Here is a 26563-nt window from a genome sequence, read left to right on the forward strand (position 1 = left end):
TCAACATGAACCTTGAGAATGTGGTTGAAATTATTGTCCTGTTGTGCATGCTATTCGCCGATGTTTATTTGTTGGAATTTATTCACCTTTCCCCAACATCTAACATCATGAATGGCTTGTTGTCTCCCCAATGCCCATTCTATCCTTCGCCACCAAAATAGGAAATTGAAATATGGGAAAAAGTAACGGTATGCTAAAATTTGTGATGTTTTATTTTTGTATTTCTATGTAATAGTGGAAACTATAAAAAGGACGAGGGGAAAAAGCTGAAATTTAGCATGATCTTTTAAAGCATTTTATTTCATGAATATCAAGTTTCATCAAACTTCTTCCAGCACCCTGGATGAAAGGGACCCACCTTGGGTAATGTCCTTTACCGAACTTCGGTGTGCCCCTCTTCATTCCTTGCTTTTGTTCATTCCTTCTGATAGGAGAAGTTAACTATGGGATAGTTGCAAGGGAGAGCGAGACATGTCCTTCACCTGAGAGAAGGCATGTGGAGGAAATCAATTCCCTTAGAAGGAATAAGATGACCGACATGATTAAAACCTCTTAGAAGCATGATTGTCATTCTTCCATATCTCTTGTTTCTCAACCCATTCTCTAGGCTAGTGCGTGGGCATGTTAGCTTTCCATTGTTCCTTAATTGTTATGTGCCATGAACTTTCTATCCTATTTGACACTGTCAGCTATCATAGTTTGCCTCAATGGAGGCAAATTTTCAGAATTAAATAATTATTTGTATATTTATAAAATGCTCAATCCACACTCGGTGCGTGAAGGTCTGCCACTAGTGCCTTATCCAACTAGAATAAAGTCTGGCTTAAACTTCAAAACTATTTCTCGACTTAATTCCACTTTTATGTTGACCTATGTAACTATGTTTGTCTTGAAGTTCAAGCTTAAAAGCTTGTTTGTGGTTAAGTTGCTCTGTGATTCATGAGTTTAGAGAAAAATACTTAACCAAATGAGTCCATGTTTCTGTGCAAGGATATTTGAGGTGGTTATGCATGTTGGAAAACCAAATCTTTGATAGGGAGTAGGGACTACCACTGTTTGCCATGAGGGCAAGATAATCATGTGTTCAAAGTTTCCTTTGGTTTCTGTTTGACATGACAGGCAAAATTTTGTATTTTTAGGCTTACCTTTTATCAGTTCATTTTCCTTGTTCTAGATTGTCAATTATTCCATATGGTTTTAGTTGTTTTTCCCCCTAAACCCTTTTATTCTGCAACTCAATGTTGTGGTGATGGTTCTGATGCTATTTTCTTGTAAATCTAGTATGAAGGGGGCCCAAAATTGGCCAAGGATGATTACTGTGTTTATTGTCTTCTCGAAGTGGCACGCAACATGGTCAGTGCTGATAGCTATAGGGATAGAAGAACATCAATGAAAGAACTTGCAGAGGCAGCACTTGCCGGGAAGTGTCTAGATGGACCGTTGTACTGTGTCTCGAGAACTTGGTATGTTAATGTATTATTATTCCACCTTCTCTCTGAGATTCAATGCCTAGTCTTTGCTGCATCACTCCTTGTCAGAATTTTTTATCTAGTCATGAGTCGTCTAATCCAAGGACAAATTTTTCCCGAGTGATCATTACTTTGTGTCTTCCCATACCAGTAAGGGAATTGAAAAGTGTCTGGTTTCCTCATTCTTTCTTATCTTGTTTGGCGCAAAATAATTTCACATCTCTTTCCCCTCCTTCCTCTCTCATTGCTTGTGTCAGCGTGGTGTATTGAAGCAAATTTCATTGTGACTACTTTAATGTAACAGTTCTATCGGTCACCTTTTTCCATGTTAAATGTTGCACTCAGCTTGTGTGGTTTGGTGGGTTTTGTACCGCCACTGATCAGTTCCAACCTGTAGGTTGCAACAATGGATACGAAGAAAAAGCATGGAGTCTCCATGCGAAGCTGATACAGGACCAACAGCTTTAATTACGTGTCCTCATGGGGAACTTATGCCTGAGCAAGCTACTGGTGCTAAGCGGGTGCTTGTTCCTGAAAATCTATGGCTTTTTTTCTATGACACTGCCAGTAAAGTAAAGCCTGATGATCCCTTGGGTGGTTCAACTTTTCCTTCAGACTCTGCACCATGTGCCCAATGCTGTGTGGAACTCTCAGAAGTGGCGTGTGAGAAGGACTCTCAGAGGTCATTAGAAAATTTTCAATTGTCTAGCTAATATGTTTTTTCACAATAGCTTGACTTCATTGTTCATGCTGCAGGGAGTTCAAGGTGAATCAACGCCAGAGCCATGAGAGATTAGCTTTAGGGAAAAGTATTGCACTTTCTCCCCTTCAACGATATTACTTGTTGCCCTCTTCATGGCTCTCTAAATGGAAAAGCTACATCACTGCAAGTGGCAAAAGTGCTGATTCTACTGCAGAACCTGAAACTTTGAGAAATGTAATTGATTTACTGAAATGTGCGAAGGTAAGATGCAACCTGGTCAGGTGTGGTTCTATCTTATCATAGTGCCACTAATCATCCTATAATCATGCCAGTGACACCAAGACAGGACTTTTTTCATATTTTGTACATACTTGTTTTTCTTTTAAGGGTAATGTTACTTATCCTAAGTCGAGTGTTTCCTGTACAAAGTTCGCTGAGGCCACTTCCAACCATTAGTCTGAACATATGCCAGCAATATGGGAACACCCAAGGAACTCCAAACAAGGTAAAGAAGGAATGATGCCTCTTACATCACCAATTGAAGACATTTTGCTGTTAATCAGATGATATGAAGGTTAACGTGTGAGAATTCACTCCCAATAAGCAGAGGATAGAGTATGACAGGGAAGTAAATAACTTTCAACCAGGGTTGGAAGATTACATTTTTTGGGTAGTGTTCAAAATAGTTTTTGAGTCACATGCTGGATTCAATCCTCGATCCTAGGAGTTTGGTGGTTGTTTCAGATGATGACTTGCATGGGAGGGCATCGAGAATTTTCATTTCTCAATCCTTGCATGGTGTAGTAGATTTCTGAAGCCCTTGACTCGGCCCCGTTCCGCTAAGGTTCTTATTTTTTAAGTACTTATTTTGTGCTTTTCGAGATAGGTCACTCTCTCACAATACATCACCTTTCAAAAAATAAGTACTTATTTGAGTTGGCGGAACGGGGCAAAGGCCAAACATGTTCACAGAGCCTGTTGATAGGGTGAAACAGAAGGGGGGAAAAAGTATTTGATAGTAAAATTTGATTTCAACTTACTATGAACCAACATTATGCTATTAATTTGGTTATGGTAAGTGCATGATGGAGTCAGTTCTGGTCCCTCTGTTTCGATTTTGTCCCAAACTACACTCTCTGTTATTATTTGAAGCCATGTTTTCCTTGAGAATAACTATTGTAACTCTCTCTCCTTCTCTGTCTATCTACTGACTACTGTATCTCTCTCCATCTGTCTATCGACCGTCTCTCTCTTGTTATTTTATTTGCTAGTTTTGAATTTTTTTTTTTGTTCTTTAAAGCAGCACTCAAGACTTCTTGAAAGACCTCCCGATCTGATCTGCAAACGTAGTTTGGTTTCTCAAAAGTCGCCAATTGTAAGTATTTACAGTTTGGATTCTAGTCGTTGTAGATGTCTCTTTTTTCTCTAGTTTAACTGTTTAAGAATACCTATTTATTGGAGGCCCAGCCCTTGAACTTTCTGTTAGTCTCACATAAATATCTGTTTCGATCAGTTAAAACATACTGTTAATATTCCGAGTTATAAAATATTTGGTATTCGTGGTTCTGGATTTTAGACAGATGGATTGACAATCGTTACAGAGAATGACTGGAAATTGTTCTGTGAAGACTGGGGCGGAACAGAAGAGGAAGGAATATCTGTTGAAATTGATGTCAGTAATTGCAGTGGAGATGATTCAAGCAGGGTTTCAGCTGAGATCCCCATTTCTGGGGAGCATATGACTGATCATGATAGAGAAAATAGCGAGGCGGAGTCTAAAAAGCTTAGAGTGAAGACTTGTCCCGAGGTAATTTCAGTGTCATGGTCTCTTTGTTTATTTTCTCGTTTCGGGCTGTAAACCCAAGATTGTGCAATATTTGAGTGCATTATGATTTTTCTATGCATTTTTAGTAGAATATCCAACTTCTTGTTATTTAGATCGTTAGGGGTGACAACCAGGGAAAGAAGAATTTCACTATGATCAAGTTAAGGGTATCATGAAGCCAAGTTTTGGAGCAGCTTGAATCTTTCTTGTGTTGTAGTATATTGTTGGACATAATCTATTGCATTCTATTAGGTTTTAGCAGTTAGATCCTTAAGAGGTAATTTGAACTTGACTTACTTTTCACAGCCCCAGGACAACCCTTTTCAGCCTCAGGCAATCCTTTTCAGCCCCAGAACAATCCTTTTCAGCCCCAGAACAATCCTTTTCAACCCCAGAACAATCCTTTTCAGCCCCTGAAACCCATCCAACCACTCCCATAGCAATGCTAATCCTCATCATACATCTTGGCCTTCAATTTTCCTATGAAATACCTAAATTGCATACTGCTTAGACCCTTAAAGAACCTCTGTTGGCAGAATTGAGCAAGCTGCCGTGTATGAAATATGAGACTTGAGTATCACATCTGCTCATCTCCAGTAGCGAGAAATTTTTTTTCTTCCTCTTCCAACCTTTGCACTAGAAACTCTCCATTTCAGAACCCACTCATTCTTTTAATATGCAGCAGTATCCCAAGTTTCATTTAGTTGTAATGGAGAGCAATTTTGTTCACCCTTGGCGAGGGTATGCTCATTCCGTGTTGTCTAAAGCAGATGTGATACTCAGTCTCATTTCTCATTTCGTACACGAGGGGAAGAAAAAAAAATTCTCGAGAGGAAGAGGAAGAAAAAAATTTCTCGCGCAGTGCATGTGCCCTTGCGAGGGTGAACAAAATTGCTCTCAGTTGTAATGCATAGTTGTTAGGATCGTGTGATGCATGATTCATATCGTACACTTCGATACGATTCGGTGGGTAATCCCCTTGATGCCTTTTATGATTTGACCTTTTCTTTTTTTATTCTTCGCTTTCTTTTGTTCACGGGTGGCATCCCCTTGATGCCTTTTTAATAAAATTTATTACTTGTTGCAAAAAAAAAAAAAAAAACCTATTATCCTCGTAGAAAGGGGGGCAAGTGGTCTCCTTTAGGTACTTGTCTCTTAGTTGAACTGTATGTGTTCACATAAAGCCCTCTCTTAGTTTGTTGAGGAAAGGTGTAAGTCCCTTTCAGCAGTTAGTCCCTTGATGCTGTTGATGTTACTGTAAAGTTAGACGATGGAATTGAGACACAAAACTTAGGGTTTATTTCTCATTACGTTATACTTATACAAATGTAAACATTAATTACACATTAGACCCTTATCTCCTAATCTACTTACATAAGAGATTAAATGTAAAGTACAACTAATTACATATAAACCAATAACTTAACACTCTCCCTCAAGTTGGTGCGAAGATATCAATCAAGCCCAACTTGAACACGATGGGGTGAAAACTCTTGCTACCAAGCCCTTTTGCGAATATGTCGGCCAGTTGATCTTCAGATCTCACAAAAGGCATACATATCAAACCTGCGCTCAGCTTCTCCTTAATGAAGTGTCTGTCAATCTCTATATGCTTCGTTCTGTTATGTTGAACAGGATTATGAGCAATGTTGATGGCAGCTTTATTATCACGGTAGAGTTTCATAGGACCATTATCAGTAAATCCCAAATCACGTAACAAGGTTTGGAGCCACAAGAGTTCACAAACGCCATGAGCCATAGCTCTGTACTCAGCGTCTGCACTAGACTTGGCGACCACTGATTGCTTCTTACTTCGCCAAGTAACCAAATTTTCCCCAATGAAAGTACAATAGCCAGAAGTAGAGCGTCTATCATCCACAGAACCAGCCCAGTCAGCATCAGTAAATGTCTCCAATCGCAGGTGACCATGTTTAGAGAACAAAATTCCCTTTCCTGGAGCTGATTTGAGGTACCTCAAGATACGATAAACTGCATCCAGATGCGAAGCACGAGGATCATGCATAAATTGACTAACAACGCTCACTGCATAAGTAACATCTGGTCGAGTGTGAGCTAAGTATATCAGTCGACCCACTAGTCGCTGATATCTCTCTTTGTCAGTGCACTCCCCCACATTACCACTAAGATGATGATTCGCCTCAATAGGAGAATTTGCAGGTCTACAGCCCAACATACCTGTTTATTCTAAAAGATCAAGTATATACTTCCGTTGGGAGATAAAAATACCTCTATCAGACCTTGCCGCTTCCATGCCAAGAAAGTATCTTAGTGATCCCAAATCCTTAATCTCGAATTCTTGAGCCAGACTAGATTTGAGATTAAGAATTTCATTCACATCATTGCCTGTCATTATTATATCATCAACATACACAATAAGGATAGCAACCTTACCAACGCCTCCCTTGATGAACATAGTATGATCTGCATGACTCTGTTTGAATCCAAACCCTAACATAGCCTTGGAAAATTTGCCAAACCATGCTCTAGGTGATTGCTTCAGCCCATATAGAGCCTTCTTCAATCTACACACCTTCCCTTCAGCCTCAGAGGAAGAGAAACCTGGTGGTACATCCATATACACCTCCTCTTCTAACTCACCATGGAGGAATGCATTTTTCACATCAAACTGGTGAAGGGGCCAATTCAAATTGGCAGCACAAGAAAGCAGAGCTCGCACAGTGTTCATCTATGCTACTGGTGCAAACGTCTCCTCATAGTCAATACCATAGGTTTGAGTAAAACCCTTGGCAACAAGTCTCGCTTTGGATCTCTCAACTGTACCATCAGCATTTTGCTTAACAGTGAAAATCCATTTGCATCCTACTGATTTCTTTCCTCCTGGAAGTGATACTAGCTTCCAAGTGCCATTCTTTTTCAAAGCTGTCATCTCTTCTACCATAGCTCCTTTCCACTTAGGTATTATAAATGCATCCTGCCAATTCTGTGGAATACATATAGAAGAAAGAGACGAAACAAAGGCATGGTACGAAGGAGATAAACGATCATACGAGACAAATTGAGAGATGGGATGTTGAGTACATTAACCCCTTTCCGAAGAGCAATAGGGAGATTATCAGACTCAATAAAGGGGGGTTCAATAGGAGAAAATTCATTACCATATAAGTCAGCTGAGGAATCCGGAACTGGAGCAGGGGATTGTAATTGACAAGGTGGTATTACACATGAGGACTTTCCTTTCTTCTGTCTAATGTAGGTCTTTAAGTTAGACCCTTTCAGTCGTTGTGGTAGTTCCTCAATATTGTCACCAATGTCATGAGTTGCTCTTTCAGCAGATATTGGTTCCTCTCTAAATTGTTTCATCTCCCCCTCACCATAGTTATAAAAAGAGGTCTCTTCCTCCCTCATCTCTTCCTGCCGATACTCCCCCTGAAGAGATGGAGTGGAGGGAGAGTAAAAGGACACTGTTTCCCAAAAAGTAACATTCATAGAAATATAAAACTTTCTAGAGTGAGGATCATAACATTTATAGCCTTTCTGGGTAGGAGAGTACCCAATAAATACACACTTATGGGCTTTCGGACCTAACTTGCACCCAGAGGGATGAGGGGCGTGAACAAAACACACACAACCAAACACCCGCGGTGGGAGGGTGATGACGCGAGAACTGGGAGGAAGACACTCAATAGGAGTATGGAACTGGAGAACACTAGATGGCATACGGTTGATAAGATAAGTAGCAGTCAAAATCGCTTCTCCCCAAAAAAATTTGGGAACATTCATGGTGAATAAAAGAGAGCGAGCTACCTCAGCAAGATGACGATTCTTGCGTTCAGCAACTCCATTTTGTTGTGGAGTGTCAACACAAGTCGTCTGATAAAGAATGCCATTTTTGTCTAGGAATGCCCTAAATTTCCTATCTATATACTTAGTCCCATTGTCACTACGGAGAATTTTAATATTCGTATCAAATTGAGTGCGTACCATGGCATAAAATGATTTAAAACAAGAAAAAACGTCACTTTTTGACTTAAGTAAATATACCCAAGTAACACGAGAATAACAGTTAATAAAAGTGACAAACTACCGAAAACCTTTAAGAGAGGTAACAGGGGAAGGACTCCAAACATCAGAATGGATAACTGTAAAAGGAGACGCACTCCGTTTATTAATAGGTGCATAAGATGAATGTTTATGTTTTCCAAGCTCACAGGCTTCACAAAAAAACTGACTCCTAGGACAATGCTTTATTAAATTAGGAAAAAATTTCTCTAAAATTTCAAAAGAGGGATGACCCAATCTACGGTGCCACTGATGTAACATAGTAAGAGCTGGACCCATATCTGCTTGCAGAGCAAGACCACATGACATGGGTGGACGAGGTTCAGATTCCAAAAAATAAAGCCCACCATGTGATTTACCACTGCCAATCACCTTCCCCGTATCCAATTCCTGAAAGACACAATGAGTAGGAAAAAAGGTCATAGAACAATTTGCAGAACGAGTAAGGCTACTAACAGATATAAGATTAGTGGCAAAGTTGGAAATATGTAAAACTGAAGATAGAGAAATAGAGGGAGAATAGCGAACGGAACCCTTCCCTGAGATAGCAGAGAATGACCCATTTGCTATTCGGACCTTATCCTTACCAGAACAAGTAGAGTAAGAATCAAACACAGAAGAACACCCAATCATATGATCTGAGGCACCAAAATCTATAATCCAAGGAATAGCAGAAGATGCAGTAAATGCATTAGTCGGAATACCTGTGTGAGCAAAATAAGATGAAGTAGGAGCTGCTGTGGAAGTGGAAGCTATAGTAGATGGAGAATCAGCCCGAGCCATAAGGCGCCTAAGAGTTTGTATCTCCCCTTGAGAGAAACCACCAACATGATCAGATGATGCCTGAATCCCAGAACTAAACCCAGAATCAGGCAAGGTGCCAACTGTAGACTCTGAAACATGAGCCTGGGCCCGAGAACGCACCGGACCACGACCATGGCCACCGCGTCCACCCCCGCGCCCACGAGAGGGCTTGCCATGTAGCTTCCAACAAAAATCCCTGGTATGACCAGTGTTGTGACAATAATCACACTGGAGTGACGCACGATCAGGAGGCCCGCTGCTAGTACCAGATTGTGACTTGCCACCCTGGAGAATAGGCGCGCTATCAAAATCAAAATGACCCTGAGGAGTAACAACCAGGGCAAAACGATCAGGGATAGGAGGGTGCAACATAGCACCCCTCCTACTCTCCTCCTGCTGAACAATAGAATAGGCCTCTCCCAATGATGGAAATGGAACACGACCCAACACCTGCATTCTAATCGGATCAAGCTCCAGATCAAGACCAGCAAGAAAGTCATAAACACGCTCTTTCTCCATCCTTTTTAGCCAATTAGTAGCATCCACAGCACATACAGCCTGAAAGCCCTGATAATAATCAAACTCCCCCCAAGCTCCACTCAAGTCAGCAAAATACACAGCAACAGAACGATGATTTTGCTCCAATGTACGGAGCCTCTTCCTCAACTCAAAACATTGTGCATCATTACCCTGCTGAGAATAGGTCTGGGCTGCAGTAGTCCAAATCTGATGTGGAGTATCAAGCAGCAGGAAAGTATGACGAATATCAGCTCTCATAGAGTTAAATAACCAGGTCATGACTAACGATTTCCGAGATTTAAACTTCTTGAGTTTGACCGCCTCAACAGGTGGAGTAACAAGGCCCTCAATGAATTTGGACAACCCTTTGGCCTCAATAGCCAAAGTAAAAGTGCGAGACCAAATCAAATAGTTGGTACCATCCAACTTAATATGACAAATATCCAGAGAAAAATTATCTAGAGTCCCTACACGACTCAACTCATCATTCGTACTAGCGGAAGCCTTTTGTTTATCCTCTGACATTTTAACACACCCAGATTATGACAAACGATTTAAAAAAAAAAAACTTGATTATTCGGACCCAAACTCAAACCAGTGTAAATAACTCTTACCCAAGCCAAATAAAGACACCAAATCTGATCCAACTAAAAAAAAACACAAAGAAACCTGAACTGGAGGCAACCGAGTGTTGTACAACGTCAGAAAAAGGTTAGAATCGACTGGGGTACTGTCGGAAAAGTCTGGAGTGGCGTCGTACGGCGTCGGAAGTGGCTGTATGGTGCCGGAAATGGCTGGGCAGCATCGGAACTGGTCGGGATTGACTGGGATGATGGCACAACTGGTCGGAAAGTCCAGCAGGAGCAAGGACGACTCCAGGTAATGATCGGCGAGTCTTGGGCAAGGCCAGACGACGTTGGAAATAGCCGGTGAATCTCTGGCGAGTATGGGTGACGTCGAAGAAACGATCAGAACTCAAGATCTGAGTTCGTTGGAAGTCACAAATCAACTGGGTCCTCAAATCTAATCGTCAAGACTGTTCGTTGATTGCCGACAATGGAACAGGTCTGTTCGTTAATTGTTGACAAGACTCAACAAGGTGAGCCAGTCGTTGTTGGTCACTAGATCGTGTGCTTTGATACCATGTAAAGTTAGACGATGGAATTGAGACCCAAAACTTAGGGTTTATTTCTCATTACGTTATACTTATACAAATGTAAACATTAATTACACATTAGACCCTTATCTCCTAATCTACTTACATAAGAGCTTAAATGTAAAGTACAACTAATTACATATAAACCAATAACTTAACAGTTACTTACCTTCCTGTAATGGGTGCTTGGAAAAAAATTGGTTCAGTACAACCTTCAGTATCACATGGACAACCTGGTTGCCTCGAAACCTATCTGGAATTTTTTTAAATGCATCTTTTTTTTATCTCCACTAAAAATAAAAAAAATGTAGACATTATGACCATAGCCTCCAAATTTCCCCCCTTGTAACAGTGATTCAAAATACATGCACCCAACCAACTGTGTAGGCTATGCAATGTCCTTTTGCCTTGTTTCTTATAGTTTAACTGACAGGCCAAATCTGTTTGCAACTGTACAAGGAAATGTATATAATTTTCGTTTCCTACTGCTCTCTAATTTCTCGTGGTTATGTTAGGTATGTGAAGATTGCCTTGGTGAAAGAGAAAGTCGGGAGTTAATGCGAAGACACAACTATTGCAACGAGGATATTTACGTATGCTTTGTTCGTGGCAAGGAACCTCCAAGATCCATTCTGGAAGGATCCGGGAAAACATTTGAGCCCAACCGCCGAACCTCGAAGCGCTCTAGGAAGACTACATCTGGGAACTCCATAACTTTGAATGTTTCTGGATCAACGTCACTCTACCAATTGAAAATGATGATATGGGAATCGTTTGGGGTATGCCACTATCTCATGGTGATTTCATCAGCAATATATTTGCTTATTTTATTCATGTTACTCCTGTTTTCTCATGCTTTTTTTTATTGCTAATGGATTTTGGTATCATCTGCAATGCCATCGCCTTTTTATAAGGTGTTTAAATCTGAATGTGCTCTATTTTTGACACGTTGCAAGATATTCATTAGCCCATATGGATGCTAGGAAAAAGGGAAGGTGGGGGAGTTGGAACATGAAAAAATTTGTGTGATATTGGGAAAGTGCAGGCAATAAAGATTTACCATTATAGTAGGAAGAATAGAAATTATTGGTTGGATGTAGGAAGAAGGATAAGAGATTGGGTGCCTAGGCAGCACTTTCATTGGAAATGAGAACTTATTGTTCCCTTTTTTTGTGTGTGTTGGTTCCTTGGGGACAAGTACCTATAGCCAGAACAGGTTTCAGAGAAGTGTAATTATTGTGAGGTGACCTCTTCAGAATTTAGAAGGTATATTTCAGCTGCAATAGCAGGTCATGTAAGATATGGATTCATCCACTAGCGAATGAAACATCTGCAGATTTCTCTTTGCTAATCTGTCAATAAAACAGATCTATGAGAATGGTCCGTATTAATATGAAGTGGTGGTGAAGTTCATTATCCTTCATGATTTATTAGTAATACTATTGCTGATAGGAGTTGGTATCCATTCATGATTTATTAGTAATACTATTGCTGATAGGAGTTGGTATCCATTGAGTAGCTAGTAATGGTTGCTGAAATTCGTAATACAAAATTTTTACGCCATACTTGGAAATGGAAGAAAGCAATTTTGGGGTATTTGATTTACTTGTCAACGTTTTCTTCATTGTATGACTTGCAATGTTTTCTAAGATGTTATTGTATCCGATTATCTTCTCGTCCAAATTTTCTTTGTTGTATTAGTTGCTATGTGGAATGTTAACAAAGTAGAATTTGTCAAGAAAAAACAAATTTTGTTACATCAGATTTCGATGAAACACAAAATACCAACTCAGTTGACACATATAGATTGACCCCAGAGCATGTCCTAATGCCACAATGAGCTTCTCTTACAAAAAAAATGACGTTATGAACACTTCACATAGTGTTTACAAAATATTTTCTAGGGATTATAGATTATTGATTACAGATTGAGGATTATTATCAAAAGATGTGAAAAACATACAGTGTCTGAGTAGTGTTTGAGAGTATAGTCTGGTAAATAGAATGTGGATGTGCTTTTGACCATAATGGCCCTAGGAATTGTTTATTAATATGCACATATATGGCATTAACATTGGAGGACTTGAAGGTAACATTGTTCCACTATACTACGGGAACTAGACTTAATATGTATGAATATGGATATTAGGGAAAGGGATATTGCATCTATAGTGTACTTATTTGATTTATTATATACTTGTCGAAATTATTTGCGGGAGTTGGAAATCTTATTCTACAATTATGAACAAGAAGCCAAGATCAATGAAGATAGAAACGATCATAAATGCATGAGACATGTGGCAACCACCGAGAAGGCGTTGACAAGATTTATTACTGAGCGGGGATGTGATCGGCTTCACTGCTGATAAATGGCCCATCAGGTATACTCGGCATGAAGAGTGTCTGAGCAGAGGATTACAAGGAATGAAGATATTTTGAGTAAGAAAAGCTCTCGGAACAAAAAGTGTTCGAAGAAGAAAGCACTCCGAGTGGAGGAACAGTTGGCACAAAGAATGTCTGACCAATGAGGGAACTGCAAAACCATCAACTGAGGGGGCAAAGTGCAGACAGTACTTTGACAACCACCACCTAGTAGGGCTTGAGTCTGATCAACGAAGATCTCTTGCTCCTTTGCTTACTTGACCATCAGACCGCTCCAAGTACAATCAAAACTAAATCTCGTTGGCTGGCGAGCCTCAGAATGCTTCTTGATTTGCAGGACTTGGAAAGCTAGAAGAGGAAGATTACTGAGCTTATCAAGCGTGGTCAATGTATTTATCCTATAACAAGTATGGGCGTATAATGGTAACAAGTAGGATCAAATGTATTTATTCAGTAATAGTTATTTAGGGTGAGAGGCACACCAAGGTGCAAAGGTCTGTTTGTGGTCTAGGTGCAAGACGAGGCGCAAGCCTTATCAAAGTGAGGCACAACTAAGGTAGAAAAATAGAGAGAATAGCATAGACTACTTCTTCATAATAAGCACCATGCAATGAATTATAGAAAGTGTATGGTTTAAAAGCCATAAAAACAACAGTTTAAAAGCAATGAATTTTAGAAAGTATCTCAAATCAACAAAGCTAAAAGTATCAATGTCAATGCAGAAATTTCCTTTCTCAGTTTTTTGTTTTCAATTTGTTTACTTGGTGTTTACCCCAGATTTTGATTTGCGTGCCTAATGTTGTGTTTGGTCGCCAAGAAAAATGAAGCAAAGTAAAGAAAACGTATGATAAGAAATTCCATGTCCTGTTATCTTCTTAGAGAGGAGAAAATGTCAAAAGGAAAAAAGTAAAAGCTCAATTCATCAATATTCATGTTTTGTGGTGTTCATTGTATTTGTTGTTGTTTTTCCCCCTAACTTTCTTTGTATCTGCAGGTGGTTAAGGAAAACCAAATACTTCATAAGGGTTCCAGGACAATTGATGGGGAATCTGCTACTTTGGCTGACATGGATATATTCCCTGGAGATACTGTGTGGGTTACGGATTCAGAGATCCATGAGAATCGTGATATTGCGGGTAATTAGTATGGAAATAAAAAGACCATTTTGGATGATGCTTTCCATTACTACTCCACCTGTTCTATTTTCATGTCTCCCTAACATTTCGGGGAGTCTGAGTTTTTAAGTTTTTTGTTTTGACTTTCGAAAAGTTTAATTACTATGAACCCATAACCCTTTTGATATTCATGTCTAGAAATACAGAGAAACAACTTAGACATGGTTAACCATAAGTCATATAATGGGACAGAGGGAGGACTTCAGTGCAATTGGAGAACTGTCTCGTACCCAAGGAATTTACATATAAAGAGGTTGTTTTTGGTTTGAAATGTCAAATGACCACACAATTCTGAATAATCTCAAAGAGAAGTTTCCTGCATCTAGATCAACATGGAAGCCAACTCTTGTTATATGTTTTAGAATGTCAAAGCTGTAAATTGTGACAATTCCTGTGGCTCGTCATTGGTTCATTACTTGAATTATGTCTGATTTTGGAACATGGAACCAAGAAAGCTGTTCGATAGCACAAGCGGAAAAAAACCCCCGAACACATGCAATTCTGAAATATTTGGTTTTTGTTTTGAAAGAACCTTTTGTGTCATTATGCCGATTGATAATTTGTAAGTTGCCTAATGATAAGTTTCCGCAGATGAACTTTCTGACCAAAAGATGGGGGTCCAACAGGCAGAGGAAGGGTTTCGTGGAACACTTTTGACTTCAAATATCTCATCCCAGGTTGTATAGGGTGCATGATACCGCTAATAGGAGTCTTCCATAATGGTTCACGCTTCTATGATATTTCTGTTGGGAGGTGAGATGCTTTTACTCTTTGCCAAACTATTTTCATTTCTGTTATCTTGAGGCATAGCAGGTGCTTGTTCTCTATGTTAATGTAATGTAGCCACCCTGGCCAATTCTGCCAAGTTGTTGGAATGTCTTGAAGCCACAAAATTAAGTAGTCCAAGTTTGCGCCTAAAATTTAGAGCTTAAGTCTGCATCTTGGTGTCCTTTTTGCTGACAAATAGAAAAGATTGTTCCCATACACTGGGAAAATGGTTGAGAATACAAGAAGTCTAAACACTAATTGGTAGTAATTCGTAGAGAGAGTGTTTATGACGAACACATGAACCTTAATTATTTGATGTCTGCTTGAAGAGTAGTTCTAACGAAAGGGTACAACAACCACGGACTAAGAGCATCCGTAGTGGCCTAACCAAAAGTGGATAACCAAAGTTGCCACATTATCTTTTGGTTATCCATTCAAGGGGTTGCTAAGGTTAGTAATGTACAGGGTCTAAAATGGCATAATCAAAATTGAATAGCCAAAACTTACTACATCACCTTTTCAAACTATAAAAATCTAAAAATTGTGTACATAGAAAATAATTGTTTTAATATAGTTTTCAAACTAATAAAAGCAGGTGGTTAGAAATAGGAATGAAAACTTAAAAAAAAAAAAAAAAACAGTTTTCGGAAAAAAAGTTTTAAAATCAAAACAATTTTTGAAAAAAAAAACAGTTTTTGTGTATAGATTGTTTGTTTTTAAAATTAACCGTTTTTGAAAAAAAAAAACAGTTTTTTGGAAATTTTTTTTGGAAGAAAAAACAGTTTTTGAAAAACAATAAAACTGTTTTTTTAAAATATTTTTCTTAGAAACATTGTTGAGAGAGAGAGAGAGAGAGAGAGAGAGAGAGAGAGAGAGAGAGAAGATTTTTTGTTATTGGCAAAATGTTGCTAGTTTTGCTTATCTAAAGGTCAAAATTTGATGAGTTGTTACGAGGTTGCTAAGTTTGGTTATTCTAATGTGAGCACTTTTTTGAGCAAAAGTTGCTAACTTTAACAACCTTTTGGTTTTGATTATTCCGCTACGGATGCTCTAATGGGTTCGTCTTCTAATTTGTTTTAGACACGCACAACATTAGATGTCACATAAAATTGGATCATAGATTACACAGTGGAAACATGAGATGCAACTATTACAAACAATCTGAACCCAGTGTTGTTATTTTCGTGTTCCCAACCTCCACAACCGTGGTAGGATTAGATTTCATTTTATGACCATTCAGTCGAGATTGCTACCTACGGCCTTCCATGACTCTATGGCTGTTTTCTTGTTTTCGTTATGTCGAAAGATATCAAACTCGAAGCAAATTGATATATAAATTGATATATTTGCAAGTGGTTGTTCTTCCCAATGATTTTGGTTGTTAGAGAGCTAGTGAAAAGTGTTTAGCATTTTGATACCCTAACACGTATATTATGGATATAGTGAGAGTACAAAGGATATGCAAACCTTCAAATCATGATAAATAAGGTCAAAACATGCTTATTAATGAGTTTTATGACGTTCTAGTATTTGGAAAAAATTCATGGTTGCAACATCCGATTCTTGTTATGAATCGCTTGTTATTGTCGATAACGGTACATGCAACTGCGATTGTTATGTGGCTGATACCCCAAGAGCCTTGCCTAGAACCTTTAGAGCTTTTAGCTATCTCCCCTTTGCTTTGTAGACTCTATTAATTATAGTTGAGTGTTGCAACAGGCATTTGGGGGCATTCTAAGTCCAACGTGGTGAGGAGTGTTTGCGATGGAAGTGGAAACATGTTCTAGATTATAGTTTTAGACGTCGCTTGAGACTATCGATTCTAGATGTAGTAGAAGTGGATAAACTTGTTTTCCATAGCTGTGAAATTCTGATAAAGCTGTAGCAAAAACTGACAGTGCTTGTTGCAAAAAGCTAAAAACCAGCTTTCAAATTACTTAGAATCTAAAATCTGACCCAAAAAGCTCCCCAAACTTAGCTACTCTGGAATTAGATTTTAGGTCATCTTTTAGCTTCTAGGAATCCCTAGAATCCCTACATTTGTTAAATTTTTTTTTGACAAAAACCAACAACTGCTTGGTAAAATTAAATATTCTAATAGTGCATAAAAAATTCCTGGTCGTGTGACAACTGAACTACTACTTTGAGATGTGCTTGGAAGTGAGATGGTTCTGTTCAACATTGCTGTTTTAACAGTGTCGCTCATGCTATTTCCTATGCTAAATTTGGCTCAGAAAATTAGCTGCTTTGCTGAAGTGGGGGTTCTTTAGCACACCATACACCACGCTGCTTAAGTGTGTGTTTTTTGTTGCAGACTGCTACTTCAAGACTAGTTCGCCTAAAAATTGCCCTGGCAGTGATGCTCTAGCAATTTCTTGCCGACTGGAGAGTTAACTGCGTTAAAGTGATCTGTCATTGAAGGCAACATGATTTTTATTGATCCGGAAATATTAGTCTCTTGTGTATCACTCTCTCTCTCTCTCTGCCCATGGTTTTGGAATTTATAAAACATATTGGCATTTTAGCTCCTCCAATATGCTGTGTAAGAACCAAAACTTAGGTGCAACATCCGACAACATCTTGGACAGCCAACCTGTGTATTATGTATCAAGCTCGTGTCTTCAAATGCGCAAGTTGTGTGTCTAGAAATTGAGTGCTCTTTGGTGCTCATAAGGACGAGCTTTTGTTCCTTCTTCTTGGCTCTCGTCGTTTTTGTGAAACCATTTCATGTGGTGGAAGTGAAGGCGGAGCCTAAATAGCACATGGTATCCCAGTGAATGAGGAAGTTCTGGATACACGATTGGTGAGCTAATGGTGAAACTTAAAATTAATAGTAATATGCCCCACCAAATTGTAAGATACTCCCTTCGTCTTGGCGGATAATCTCCGTTATCGACTGATATATGACCGTATCACCGATATCAAAATGAGGACTGAACTCTTCTCATATGTTTCAACAAGCTCCGTACCATCCATTGTTGGTTTTGGAAATGGTATCATATCTTCAGATATTAGTTGTCTATAATGACTTTTTTGTGAATTTGGGAAACAGATGTTATCGAATGCAATAGCATATTCTAGCTATGTGGTTACTTGATTTTGATCTCCAAGGCTACACACTACAGAAAGTTGAATAACTGGTATCGTGTGATTTTGGAGCCTAATTTCGTCCCTTTGCCTCTGGTGCTTGAGTATTTGAAACTATAGTTGAACCTTGAAGTACTGCAGCATTCGACCAGGCCTTTTGCCTCTCGAAAACCGAAACTGTGCCATGAGAAATTCCCAATTATTTTTCTGTTCGCGACACATGCAGCTCATAAACTTACGTTTTGGTTTTGGTCTAGGGTCTGGTCCCTGCGGTTGGTTTGGTATCGTTTTTGTTTATGTTTTCGGAAATACAATGACAAGTTACTAATCAAAACCATTGTCGTCCTGATACCATTTTCATTTTTGGGCTAATTCTTTGCGGGAATATCTGAGCGGTGCTGGGAAACTGGGTTCGCGAACTCACTTTGCAAACAAATTAGAAGACACTTTCGACAGGTATAAATTGCTCTTCCCGAGAAGGCTTTCTGGTATTTCAACTTCTTGTTTACAACTAGTTTTGTGTTTTCTACAACAAAAATAGGCATTTGAAAATGGAAACGTAAACGTAAGTAGCGGATGCATGGAGTAATTCTGATCGATTCTTCAGCGCAATCCTATGCATACCTGTCGTCTCGAGCCTTAGGGCCTCTTTGTTAGGGGACAAATATGGCAAGATATAGCAAAGCTCCGGATATGGAAATCTAGGTGGATAGTTGTGTTTTAATCCCTTGGAGGAGATATAATGTCTCCTCCGAGGGAGTAAATTTGCCCACCCCTACCCAATCCGAATCGTATTTGTTCGGGTATCTCCCTACTTAAAAAATACCCGAACAAAACACTGTATAACTCATCGTTCCTCTATAATAATCTTTCATTCTACCATGTATCCCCTTTTACTACGTTTTTCTTATCTCCTCTCAAATTTAAAGGGGTGTTTGGTTACTAACTTTTTGCCTTTTCATTTTCTGTTTTTCACATTTCAAGTGTCTGGGTTCCCCATTTCAAAACCCATTCTCTGGGTTATCCATTTTGGTGTTTAGAGAGCAAAAGGCCAAAGTATGGGAAGATGAGCTTTTTGACTTCTTATTTTTTCAATTTTCCCATTTTTCGTTAATAAAAAGACCCGTAGAATGTATTATCCATATATTTACCCAAAAACTACTCTTGTTGTAAAATGCATTCTGCACATATTTTCCAAACATTCTATATCCCATTCAAAACCCACTTTGACCATAATCAAAAAACCAAAAAGCCCCCAAGTAAAATGCAAAAAGTCAAAAATTAGGGCTCCCAGGCCTTTAGACAAAGGGGCTGGGCTGGCTTCGAGAGGCCCTGAGGCAAAACATGTTCAAAACATCAATTGCGCATCCGGGGAATCGAACCCCGGTCAGTACCGTGGGAAGGTACTATGATACCACTACACTAGATGCGCACGCTGCTCCGTCGATCCTGCAAAATATTAATTATATTAATTCTAAACGTAGTTAGTTGGAGTAATAATAACATCTCACGCTCTTCAATTACTTGAGAACAGGGTCGGGTTGCTGAGTCCGAAGTCAAGGTTGTTTGGTTCAGCACCCCCGATGGTTTCCTTTTTACTTTCTAGTTTTTTGCCGTGATGTTCCGCTTGCGGGTGTTTCTTCTCTTCGGGGGTCTTTCTAACCCTTTTGGGTGTAGTGTGTTTTTCTTTATTTGGTGTTGGTGGTGTGAGTTTTGTGCGAGATATTGTACCTCGGTGGCCTTTGCAAGGAGCTTGGGGTGTAGGTCTTTCCTCGTCGGAACCTATTCGTCTGGTTGGCTATTCTCCCCTTGTCCAAGGAAGAATAAGCCCTTTGACGTTCTCTCTTTGTTATCAAAACTTTTGGCCAAAAAAAAAAATTTTACTTGAGGTTTCACCAATATTATTTAGCCCAAAAAAAAAAAAACTTTTGATAGTAGTAAATCACCAACTCCTACGAAAATAATTCAATAAATTGTCCAAACTAATATTTAATGTTAATAAATATGAACAAATGAATTGGAATGTGGAGGGATTAGTTAATATTTTGGATCCTTAACCGGTCAAGTTATTTCGCAAATTGCTTCAATTGATTTTTCAATTGTTACAGGTAAAATTAGGTGACTCTTTTTTTAAATTAGAATTTCTATCTTTTTATGAATGTACTCTAACACTATCAGAACCCTACTATTTTTATTTTAAAAGATTTTTTTGGTGTACATTCACTTACCTGTATCACATCGCCATGCATGCCTAGGTCTATAAATGTACACATGCTTCATTGCCTATGAATCAGAGAGATTATAAGCATTCGTTAGTCGTCGAAAAGACAACGACAAAAGTGGGATCATATTCCGTGTATAAGGAGGGATGTACGTACATTCATCGTTGTTTTACGTATACTTTACGAATAACAAATCTTATCTTCCCGGTCGATGGTAGTGCAATTTAATGATCCCGTCGCTGTCGATGAGTTATGTGCCGTTATCATGAAAAATTCTCCTACTTTGATTTTTTGTTGAATGGAATCGATGCTTCATTCAAAATGTTTAGGGGGCTTTATTCTCACAAATTCGATGTAATTGGTCCTTAACTTTCATTTAGAGCAAAGTAAAGGGGCATAAACCTAATCATAGATTGCCAAACACATTTCCCTATTGGCTTTTAGTAGAAATAATTCAAATTGATTTCTTATAAAATAGATTCACAACTTTTAGCATACCCAATGGGGGTTTATTTTGTAATAGTTAACTATCTAAATGGAGAATAAATTCTTTCGATTAGATCGATATGGACCATAGTCTAATTTAATATATAGAAGATACTCATCTTATATTAAGATTAATGAGGATTGTTCGAAAGCGTACTTTTTTTTCCCCCGGTGATGGAAGAGTGTCCCTCCAGCCTCTCCCACGTAAAGTTCTTTCCACCTGTTTGCGGGTGGTGAGGTGGCCCCAAGGCTCAATCGCTATCGAGAAAAATTGAGAGCCTGCGACCTTGCATGGGATGGAAAGCCCTGCCGACAAGGATGGAACCGGAATTTTATAAACGCGGGGGCCGAACTATGAACAATAAGATTTTGAAATTTCAAGTTTCGAGAATTTAATAGTTTGTTTGGTTTAAGTTTTGAGGGAGGTTTTTTGAATGATGAGTGGAGAGCGATAGAAAGCGAAATAAGATAAATTGGATTGTGGAACCTAAAACGAACACGTTCTTAAAGTATTTAAATGTCTAAATAACACTCAATACAAAATACAATATCTAGGTATTCTTAACAAGCAAAAAAAAAAAAAACAACTAATATTAATACTGAAATTTGAAGAAAAAAAAACCCCGAAACAACGCGGGAGCCTTGGCCCCCATATGCACTCACTTGGATCTATCATTGTCTGCCGAGGCAAGTCGATTAACGGCTGCGACAGTCTCTTGCTCGGGTTATTCGAAAGCTTTACTTTGTTAGAGATTCCATTTGATATCCCAACAAAAATACAGAGTTAAAGCCTTCTAGTAATTTAAGACTAGGATTCTAAACTTTTGACATAGTGATGCTATATTATCTAGAGTATTGTGGAGAATCATTTGCCTAATGCCCTTGAATAGTATTATTCACTCCTAACAACTTTGGATAAACATTATTTTTTAGCTGGTAAAATTTGAACACCTTAAACGTAATGGTTAGTGAACTTAGCTTGCGAAACCTTCCAATCACAGCAGGACACGTCACGTCTAATTGGGTAACAGTCAGAACGAAGTCTTGAACGCTATAGTCAGTAAGACAGTACGTAGTAAAAGATGAATAAATATAAATTCTCGAGAAACTAATGAGTTAACAACCAAAGGGGATTAGACGTCTCTCTATAGGTTTGAACTCCGAGACCTTCTTATCGGAACTCAAGAAGTGCAACCAGATGGGTTAAGAGCCAAATCTTGACTACGACGGATCGTTGCTTGCTTTTTGCATGAAGATGTTGAGGTTTATATGAAAAGAAAGACATATGCTTTCATAAAAGACCGCAAAATTGGAGTATCTTGTTTGTACAAAATTGGAGGATTTAGAATTTGGCTTTTCTAAGGGATGATCACATGGCCACGTGTATAGTAGAATAAAAGTTAGAGAGAATTTACCATTTTTGTGGACCCCATTCATGTACAATTCCTCCTTAATTTGTCGGATTAAAAGCTCAAAAAAATGTTATTCCATATTCAACTTTTACATGAAGAAAAGAATAAGCGTGAAGAAAGTACTGATGTGGCAAGACAAGGGATATTGGTATTGGATATTGAGAATCGCTGCCGCTGACGTGGCGGAAAGCCGTTGGAGGGGCTGTATTTTCTGATGCTACCTCATTGTCTATGTCATATATGATTATATTCTTTCGTGGGTAATCAATATTCTGGGAGAGGTTTGGAAGAAACTTAAAGGAAGAAAAAAAATCTTATGATTTCTTCTAGAATTTGAATTCTAAAAATAGAATCGTTACTAGAATGATGATGCATAAATATATACGTGCTTACGATTAGGTACATCAAGTATTTGTATCTCTTCAAACCGTAGTTGTCACAAATATTTCTCCCTTCCTCTCCCACCTAGGGTTTGATTACCCTTGTTTGGCAGCGAGAGGGCGAAGGCCATGGAATTATAAAACTGCTTCTTTTACACTTTAGTATCTGCTTTCTTCTGTTTCTTCAGATTAAGGACATGTCGTCTGATTTATGAGAGTTATGTCTCTAAATTTTTTGAGAGTAGCTAGAAGGTCTTTGGACGAATATTTTGTCTACAGATCGAGTTGTTGTAGAGATGATGTTGCTTCCAATGATATATGTTTCAACAATTTTGACGGTGCAACTCGTGATGACTTGTTAAATCTGTAATTTTAGAAGTTCATTAGTGTGTTCATATTTAGTTGAAATCCATCTGACCGTCCGAGTATTTATTGTCTTTTGTCTTTGAGTGCAATTTTGTTCACCCTTTTTAAAAGAGGGTGAACATTTTCTTCCTTCTTATTGGTTAAAATGGTGTAGATTCCACCCGTACAATATACTTTTTGGTAAGAATGACGTCACTTTGTGGTGGGATCCGCACCATTTCAACCAATAGGAAAGATGGTAATGTTCACCCTCTTAAGTGGAGGGTGAACAAAACTCAACTCTTTGTCTTTGGCTAGCATTTTATCTCTTTTGCTATAAAGATAAGTTTTAGCAGAATGCATGTGCATCAGGCACAATGTCTGCATTGGGGTGAAACACATCGATTACCTTGTTCTTTTATCATTTTGCATTAGATGATTTGATTTGTCCAAGTTTTTGTAATGAACTCCGTTATGCAAGTGCCGTTGCGTTTATATCTGTATATAATCTAGATTTTTTTTTTTTGATCCTTGTATATAATCTAGATCACATTTTTATTTTTGTAAGGGTTTTATCATTCATGGACATTCACAACAATATATGCGGTAATAATAGCAGAACACTTTCAACCAAAAAGCCCCGAGATTTGTGAACAATATCAAGTTGAATTTTGTTATCATGAAAGAAAGAGTACGAGTTACATCGACTGCTGCGTACGTATAGCAAGTATTTTTATGCTAGAATTTACATCACCAATTATCATAATACCCCTGTTCATATAGAACCCAGAACCCTCAGGAGAAGCACGACTCGAATTGAATCAGGACTTCATAAGCCCTGATAACAAAAGAGAATTGCCAAGTACCTAGCTTCCTTGCTTGTAGTATTATTAAACATTGTTATGCCTTTATATAGGCTACAAAACTTGACCACCCAAAACCCTAAATAAAATACGAAAACACACATAATAAGAAAACTTAGATTAATTAGGAAGTATGAATACTGGCCTAGACAAAACAGGAAAAATAATAGTAGAACCAAGAAATTATGGTAACATAATACTATTTTCAGCCCAACAAGATAGTTTTTCTTCACGAAACCATTGCATAAACAATCATTCCTCCTAGAAAAAAATAGCCATTGAGCTAGTATTAGTTAGGTTCAAGGGAACTAATTTAAAAAACCCAAAGGTGGTCCAATATTGAACTTGATAGAAGAGGATAAATTAAACAAAGTGGTCCAAAAATCCAAAATCTTTTTCAAGAGAGGAATAGGGGGCATGGGTTAGGACCATGTGTCACGAGGAGGGGCAGCAAAAATCAACAACAAGAGTGAGACCACAATGCTGACTAAAGGGGAAGGTGTATGCCCTAAAGCACAACATTAATAGACATACATACAAAAAGCCTTTTGAGTAGTATTGTTTGGGTATATTTGGGTGTCAAGAATCAAAGCCAAGGTGTATGCCCTAAAGCACAACATTAATAGACATACATACAAAAAGCCTTTTGAGTAGTATTGTTTGGGTGTCAAGAATCAAAGCCACTCCTTTTTCCAAAAGACCATGATGTGATCCTTTTCCAGAGACCTTGATGTGTTTTCGATTGCTCCATGGTCAACATTTTTCTTTTCCGAGATAAGAACAGTTCAGTATAGGAGCTCTTAATTTTATACGTTGTAATTTTGTAATCCCGCTTTAATTACCAAATGTACCATGGAAAATGCATACGGTGTTGTCAATATTCTACTTGTAATAATTAGGCGCGAACTCAAATCGATGCAAAAATTGCGTCCAACGTATTGAAAAGTGGATTGCTCATCCTGAAAATCTTTTAACATCCCATCCACTAGGACTAAAGGCAATTTCTCTTTCTCCCACTACTACGACAAAGCAAAAACAAATGTGAACCCTTGCATGCCTCGCAAGTTCGAATCTTCCTTGCGCCCAAAACAACAATTATAGTGGGGCTAGGAATGAGGCTGTCTTTACGGTACGATGGCTACCTCGCAAGAACACTTCCAGCCGAATATCAACAAGTCAGGACGGTGATACTCAGAGGATGCCAGTAGTGCAAGAGTGTGAGGGCAAATAGGATACATATCAAAATGTCATTTTCCATCCTTCAATCCTAAAATTCCTCCAAGCGTGAACAGCACGTGGACATGTTTTCTTTGGAAAATTCTCACACATGACAAATACTCATACTACTATTATATTAGATAAATAAGCTGACAAGTCAAAGAGTTAGGCACAAAAAAGGAGCTTTTTTTGGTCACTGTTAGGGACCATTATTACCAAACAACCGGAATTTCATGAGAATCCCTTAGCCCCGGCCCCCTCTTTTATTTTATTGGATTAATCCACATTTTCCACCCATGGAATTTTGAATTTTCCACACTTTTTAGCCCCCTTTCACACGTACAAATGAAATATAATGCCTACATTATCTACCTTTATGAGCATCTTCCCCTTTTTCTTATTTTATAAATTCCAATATATTTCATCCTCTCTTATTGTCCCTCTCGTTTCTCTTTCCTTCCACGTGGGTGTACCATTTATAGTGATGTTGATTTGGGCCGAAAATGATGGACTTGTTAGGTTACCATTAATGCATTATTGGCGTGTCGATTGCCGATTGGTCTGGGGACCAAAGAGCTATGCTCTATATATTTGTAGTCCATACGTATACGTAGTATACACAATGGTGTGATCTAGAAACTCATCGCGACCCACGAGCAACCACAGCCGAATAATATCAAACTTGAATATTCTCGTCGCTATATATACTCATTATTAGGTAGTTATGCAACCTAATTAAGTACTAGACAACGTTTAGAGATTCAAAATTCACGGCGGAGTGAAAAGAGCTACGTACGTACATTCTCAGTTACTCCATTTCTAAGTATACAACAAGGGAGTCTAATGTACTTTTTATAAGGACATAAAATTGAGAGACTACTAATGCCATTATTAATTAAGATTATAAAGGGGTACGTGCCTTATGCATGCACGAGACTCTCAATACTGCAGAATCTAACTATGGCCGGATGTACAAAGTCTTACCCAGTAAAAGGAGAGGTTGTTTTAGTGACTCGAACTCATGACCACCAAGTAGCATCGGAATAACCTTAATGTTGCGCCCGAGGTTGATTTGGGTCAACATCATGACTGTGAAGAAAAGAGAAATAATGTATTATTGCTTGTCTTCAAACCATAACTTAACACATCTTTATATAGGCTATAAGATGCATAACAAGGAAACACGCATGACAAGGAAGCCTAGATTAATTAGGAAACATAAATAATGTGCCTAAACTAGAAACAGAATAATAAAACTTAGAAAATCCAAACGACTTTGATGGATGCCATGGACACGAATATGGGCGTCAGTGATTTGTCGATAACAACACAAGCATAATACACTGTAGAGAAAAGTCATTTCCATTAATCCCTTTGTCTAGATCAACCTAGAGAAAAAGGAATTTTTGGATTTTCTTGGGGGAGAAAACATATTCCCAAAGCTGTTGGGTTTAAAGAAAAATTATTTAATGTCTTTAGAGCACCGCAAAGTGGTGTCCTAAGCTTCTCCTCAACCACATATTTTTATGGGATCTGAGACTAAATATATAGACCCCACAGCAATATGTGGTGGGAGAAGCTTAGTTCGCCGCTCGGTTTAAATACTAGGAAAAGGAAATAGGATTCCCCTAAAGAAAAAAAAAAAATTCCCAAAGCTGTTGGGTTTAAAGACTAGGAAAAGGAAATGGGATTCCCCTCAATCCAATCA

General features: G+C 38.5%; 1 protein-coding gene and 1 non-coding gene across 4 annotated transcripts in view; one reads left to right on the plus strand and one right to left on the minus strand.

The window, feature by feature from the left end:
- LOC131322121 (ubiquitin carboxyl-terminal hydrolase 26) overlaps nt 1-26563 on the plus strand; it is a 49579-nt gene that overhangs the window by 9154 nt on the left and 13862 nt on the right. Inside the window, exons 7-15 of one of the 3 annotated variants that reach the window (XR_009198698.1) lie at nt 1282-1463; nt 1867-2151; nt 2226-2433; nt 3476-3547; nt 3749-3979; nt 11033-11296; nt 13894-14035; nt 14666-14827; nt 17157-17491. Coding sequence is in view for 1 of the 3 variants with exons in the window: in XM_058353284.1 (XP_058209267.1) it covers nt 1282-1463; nt 1867-2151; nt 2226-2433; nt 3476-3547; nt 3749-3979; nt 11033-11296; nt 13894-14035; nt 14666-14760 (1479 nt within the window). In the remaining 2 variants the exon portion in view is untranslated. Of the gene's footprint in view, nt 1-1281; nt 1464-1866; nt 2152-2225; nt 2434-3475; nt 3548-3748; nt 3980-11032; nt 11297-13893; nt 14036-14665; nt 15046-17156; nt 17492-26563 lie in introns of those variants that run through there. The other 2 variants (XR_009198699.1, XM_058353284.1) reach the window with 2 other exon arrangements.
- Nucleotides 19291-19361, minus strand: TRNAG-CCC (transfer RNA glycine (anticodon CCC)). Its single transcript has one exon. It is a non-coding gene; the product is annotated as a tRNA-Gly (tRNA).

Source organism: Rhododendron vialii, chromosome 4a, assembly GCF_030253575.1.
Source record: "Rhododendron vialii isolate Sample 1 chromosome 4a, ASM3025357v1".
Lineage (NCBI taxonomy): Eukaryota > Viridiplantae > Streptophyta > Magnoliopsida > Ericales > Ericaceae > Rhododendron > Rhododendron vialii.